This window comes from Ostrea edulis, chromosome 6, assembly GCF_947568905.1.
Source record: "Ostrea edulis chromosome 6, xbOstEdul1.1, whole genome shotgun sequence".
In the NCBI taxonomy this organism is placed as follows: Eukaryota; Metazoa; Mollusca; class Bivalvia; order Ostreida; family Ostreidae; genus Ostrea; species Ostrea edulis.
This window is the reverse complement of record NC_079169.1, coordinates 33,119,099-33,124,805: the sequence shown is the minus strand read 5'-3', so window position 1 is coordinate 33,124,805 and position 5,707 is coordinate 33,119,099. Positions and strand designations below refer to the sequence as shown.

General features: G+C 33.4%; 1 protein-coding gene across 4 annotated transcripts in view; it reads left to right on the top strand.

Annotated features, from left to right (window-relative positions):
• Positions 1-59: 59 nt before the first annotated feature.
• The window catches only part of LOC125683068 (prolyl 3-hydroxylase 1-like), a 30,863-nt gene continuing 25,215 nt past the window's right edge, over positions 60-5,707 (top strand). For all 4 annotated transcript variants that reach the window (XM_056139354.1, XM_056139356.1, XM_056139355.1 and 1 more), the window contains exons 1-4: positions 60-734; positions 1,527-1,679; positions 2,920-3,100; positions 4,552-4,677. In XM_056139354.1, the coding sequence (XP_055995329.1) occupies positions 291-734; positions 1,527-1,679; positions 2,920-3,100; positions 4,552-4,677 (904 nt within the window). In that variant the 5' untranslated portion in view covers positions 60-290. The remainder of the gene's footprint in view (positions 735-1,526; positions 1,680-2,919; positions 3,101-4,551; positions 4,678-5,707) is intronic.

Below are 5,707 nucleotides of genomic sequence, written 5' to 3'. Positions count from 1 at the left end.
GAAATCTTGAAAGAAAGAAAAGAACAAAAAAACTAATAGGAGTGCTTGTTTCATATTTCTCCTCTGAAAATTATATTGTGAAGACGTATGAAATCGATGTTTTACATTTATATCGATATTGTTCCCCCATTTATTATTTCGGGATCGAAATAAGCGGAATGAGAAACATAAGGGACTTTCCCAAAAGTCGTTGCTGAGATTGTGACCTATTTCTATTGCATGCGCGTGAAATCTGATGGCTGCGTATGTGCACCAAGAGTAAGAGGAGGAGGATTTTTTAGAGTGATTACATGATGCATTCCATGGTTTTATTTACTGTTTCTTTTATGGCTATCAGTGCATTGGAAGAAGACGCAATGACAACTTATTTTAGACTTTATGAACTAGGAGCGCAGTTTTACCGAGAGAAGAATTTTACCGTTGCAAACTCTCTCTTTGAAAAAGCTATGGAAGATTACCATTTTTACCATGAGAATGTAATTAACTGTCGTGTTGAATGCCGGCGAAAAAACAGTTCTCTAGCAGAAAAACTTGCGAATTCCGGAGAAGTTTTAGATATATTAGAAATCCATATTTATGAAAGTTTTATTTCTCAATCTAAATGCTTAAAAAGATGTTTTAAAAGAGTTTTTGGGAAGAGACCAGAGCATCTTAACAATGCGGGCACTAGGAGGATTGACAAAGACTTTGAAGTTGGACGGCAGTACCAGTTTATTCAGTTTTGCCAATATGAGGTAAGAGGAGATGACAAAAAATGCGTTTTGAAGGGAAATAACTCTTGTAACACCTGATTCAATTAGTGATGATGTCAGTGAAAATTGATTTCTTTGGTAGATATATACAAGTAAAGACAGTTATAAAAAAAAACTTTGAAAATTACTACAACAATACTTTTTTTTTGTACGACACATCTGGCATTTCAATACAAAAGATTGATATCCCTCCTGCCTGCTGAAGTAAGATTTGTTTACACCACAGCAAATGAGATAACCATAAACTCCCTTATCTCTCTGGTTTGATGTTGACTGCAGGAGATTTTATGACAGGGGGGCTGGCATATGGATTAACAGTTTATGACAAGGAATGAAGTCAGATCAAAGTTAAATCATGGAAATGACAGTCTTCAGAGTTGGGTACATTTAGTATATATGATACAGTATAGAATTTACAGGAGGGTCAACATCTGTTTAAAAACACTCAGTTTCTCAATTTTTTTTCAAAAGGGAAGTGATAAAGCATGCAGGATGAGTACTGTATTCTCAAGTTCCCCTAGTCATATCTTTATTTAGTATTAAAAATCTCTTGAAGGGGATCAAATTAAATTTCTGATTTCATACTCCCCTTCCTCCTCCACCCAATAAGAAAAGAAAAACAAACTAATGCATATAAATTCTATTGATTTGTAAAATTTTGTTAATTAGATTAGACTTTATATAGGAAAGAACCTATCTACTCTATGATATTGTATTTTGCATGAATAAAAACAAAATCCAGAGGAATAACAAACTTCTTCACTGTTGTAACAGTTAAAGAATTACCCAGGAGCAGCGTCAGCAGCATATACCTACTATTTAAAACACCCACATGACAAAGATGCCCAGCATAATGTCCAGCTGTACAGGGAAAATTTTGGGGTCAAGGATGAGGAAATTATTGACCTTGACAGGAAACCATATCAGGTGAAGGTTACAGCATTTTTCATGGTGAAATGTACATTTTCAAATATAAGTAAAGAAAAATTTTTCAAACTGAAACATAAGAATTTGTTTTATCAGTTATTTCTTTATATTTGGGTATACTTAATGTAATTGTATTTTACTTATTTATGGTATTTTATGATCAATATGGAGGTCTTTATCACAGTGAGTCCATGATATATTATTTCATATCTGTCCGTTAACGTAAAGAAATGCACTGTATGACTGTGTAAAACATAGCATTCCTGTGTGTCAGTACTGTGAAGTCGTTAAGTTTATACCAATTTAATAACATTCCTACACACAATGAATCTATTTCCATCATGAGTATATTTGTATCTTGCATTATGTAATGAAGCTGTTCATTCAGAAAATTTTATTCTGCTTAGTCAGAAGAGCAAACATTTGTAATGTATCTACTCTGTTAAGTATGCATGTATATAGAGCTTTGTGACGTTTGGTAGGTTAAATAATGAAATATGGTAAAATCTTTGAGAAATCGTGTATTTGCAAAGCTGGATGCATCAATTGTTAATACTGATATATATAGATTTTCAGATCCAAAAGAGCATTTAACTTAATTTCTTAAGATACAATTTTTTTGTATAAACATGAAATGAACAACTTTGAGGTTCATTAAAACTTTATCAAGGATATGTTTATTGCCATTAATGAACTGTATTGTCAGAAGGAAAAGATTACTAGTAGTCGTAAGATTTATTTATTAACTTCCATTCATGAGTAATCATAAGATTTAATCGGTAACGAATCCCTTCTCTCCTGATGTCTTGCAGTATGCTTAGACATAGCTTCATAAACAATACAACATATTGCATGTCACCATTGATTTATTCAAAATCTTAGATGTATAAAAACATAATAGATTCATAAATGAAATGTTATTTTTAAAAAAAATTAAAGCAGTGTTTGTTTTATTTGTAAGGACACAGAAATTTAACCCAATGACAGGCACACTGAAACCTGTTCCTTAGGTTGAACACATTCAAAGACACCCACAGAAAATCAGACCTTGTCTTACATTTCAATGTGATAAAGAGAGCACATATTTGTGGTTGATTCGTATTTGAGTGTTCATTGAAATTAGTAGATTTTGAACTCTTATGATCTTCACTTATGTAAGTCAGTTCTGCCTCCATGTTCATCTGCTAATTTGTCCAGATAAGCTAAATAATCGAGTTACCATTTTTTTTATATTGGAAAGGCATCTCACATACTAGGCGACATTGCTTATGATGAGGGCAATTGGACTGGGGTCATTGAGCATTTTGAACGTGCTCTAACAGACTTCTACGAAGAGGAAGCAAGGTGCCGACTTCAGTGCGAGGACAAATTGGTCATTCCATCTTCTGTACACCTCAGTGACTTCATCCATTATTTTGCGGGTAATTAGGCATTAAATGCATGGATAAAGCAAAGACATTTGAATTATCTCCAATAACATGGGTATCTATAACAAATGAATTTATATAGATTAGGAGCTGACACCACCATTAAGGTCATAAGTCTCAATAATAGGTAATTATTTGTGATATTTCAATTACAATTGACTTGTATCTTATCTAGTTTCTACAATAAAGCTTGGGGTATTATTTACCAGATCTCTTTTGGAGTTTGGTGATTTTGATAGTTCCTGGTTGTGGTGTTCTTTCACTTGGGACCCTTGCATTACTAGTTAAGTGATCTAACCACAAAGCTAACCAGGGCAATATGTACACAAAGTATAGTAATATTACTGTAACATTGAAACCTATTTCAGAAATCATTCAAGAACTCTTCATATTGTAGTAGTTAGGGCTATATGGATTGTGGATATCGTCCTGGGTATAGCTCAGTGGTTAGAGCACCTGACTAGTAATGCAGGGGTCCCTGGTTTGATTCCTGGTCCAGCCATAGATTTTCTCCTTGCCTGTGTACTACAGTTGGTGCCGTTGACCACCCATGCACTGCAGGTTGTTCTGCCAGGGGTGAAAAAGAATCTTGAATGTGTGTCTTTGAGGGTGAAGACAAATTAAAGGACATTTTCCAGTAATTTAGCAATGGTTTAGTTGACTAGTTGGTATTTTTAGTTGACTAGTTGGTATTTTTAGTTGACTAGTTGGTATTTTTAGTGTACTAGTTGGTATTTTTAGTTGACTAGTTGGTATTTTTAGTTGACTAGTTGGTATTTTTAGTGTACTAGTTGGTATTTTTAGTTGACTAGTTGGTATTTTTAGTTGACTAGTTGGTATTTTTAGTTTACTAGTTGGTATTTGATGCTGCTTGGTGAAATGTGTATTGTATTAACTGTAGATTTATACCAAAAAAATTAAATGGAAGTTTATAGAAATTTTAGTTGTAGTGGAGGAGTTGTAGTTATAAATTACTGACTGAATATCAGGAAATGTGCCTACTCAAGGTCGTTGTGTGGTAAAGCAGACCAAGCTTGCAAGGCTGTTTCCATCGTCACAAACCATGGTTGTGAGTCCACACATGTTCCCTTAAACGTGGATGATGGAGAGAATCGATTAGAAGCACCCATGGGTCCTTCACAGTTACGGAGGAGGGGAGAGGGGCGGGGCATAATTCTTATTATTCAGTCAATAACCTTTTTCTTATATATTATATATCATAATCTATGCACTTCAAATTTTAGAAGTGCACATTTCTTTACATTTTTGGGAGCAGTCAAAGTGTTTATAGCCATTATTATTTGTAAACAGATGTGACATCACAATCATGGAGTTATGTAAGCAGATGTAATGTCACAACTGATTTAAAGTGGGGTACTCTCTATTAAATAACAGATATGATGTACATTATGTACGTATTATATGTTTGTACTTCTGATGGACAGAGCTCTACTATCCTATCCTGCGATGCCAGGTGGACTGTGAAGATAAATTAAGTCGAGTGTTTGCTGACCATGAACAGGGATATCTGGAAGAACATTATAACTACCTACAATATGCCTACTATCAAAGTATGTCAAAGTATTATAACTATCTACAATATGCCTACTATCAAAGTATGTCAAAGCATTATAACGACCTACAGTATGCCTACTATCAAAGTATGTCAAAGCATTATAACGACCTACAATATGCCTACTATCAAAGTATATCAAAGCATTATAACGACCTACAATATGCCTACTATCAAAGTATGTCAAAGTATTATAACTACCTACAATATGCCTACTATCAAAGTATGTCAAAGCATTATAACTACTTACAATATGCCTACTATCAAAGTATGTCAAAGTATTATAACTACCTACAATATGCCTACTATCAAAGTATGTCAAAGCATTATAACTACTTACAGTATGCCTACTATCAAAGTATATCAAAGCATTATAACGACCTACAGGATGCCTACTATCAAAGTATGTCAAAGTATTATAACTACCTACAATATGCCTACTATCAAAGTATGTCAAAGTATTATAACTACCTACAATATGCCTACTATCAAAGTATGTCAAAGCATTATAACTACTTACAATATGCCTACTATCAAAGTATGTCAAAGTATTATAACTACCTACAATATGCCTACTATCAAAGTATGTCAAAGCATTATAACGACCTACAGTATGCCTACTATCAAAGTATGTCAAAGTATTATAACTACCTACAATATGCCTACTATCAAAGTATGTCAAAGTATTATAACTACCTACAATATGCCTACTATCAAAGTATGTCAAAGTATTATAACGACCTACAGTATGCCTACTATCAAAGTATGTCAAAGTATTATAACTACCTACAATATGCCTACTATCAAAGTATGTCAAAGTATTATAACTACCTACAATATACCTACTATCAAAGTATGTCAAAGCGTTATAACTACCTACAATATGCCTACTATCAAAGTATGTCAAAGTATTATAACTACCTACAATATGCCTACTATCAAAGTATGTCAAAGCATTATAACTACTTACAGTATGCCTACTATCAAAGTATATCAAAGCATTATAACGACCTACAGTATGCCTACTA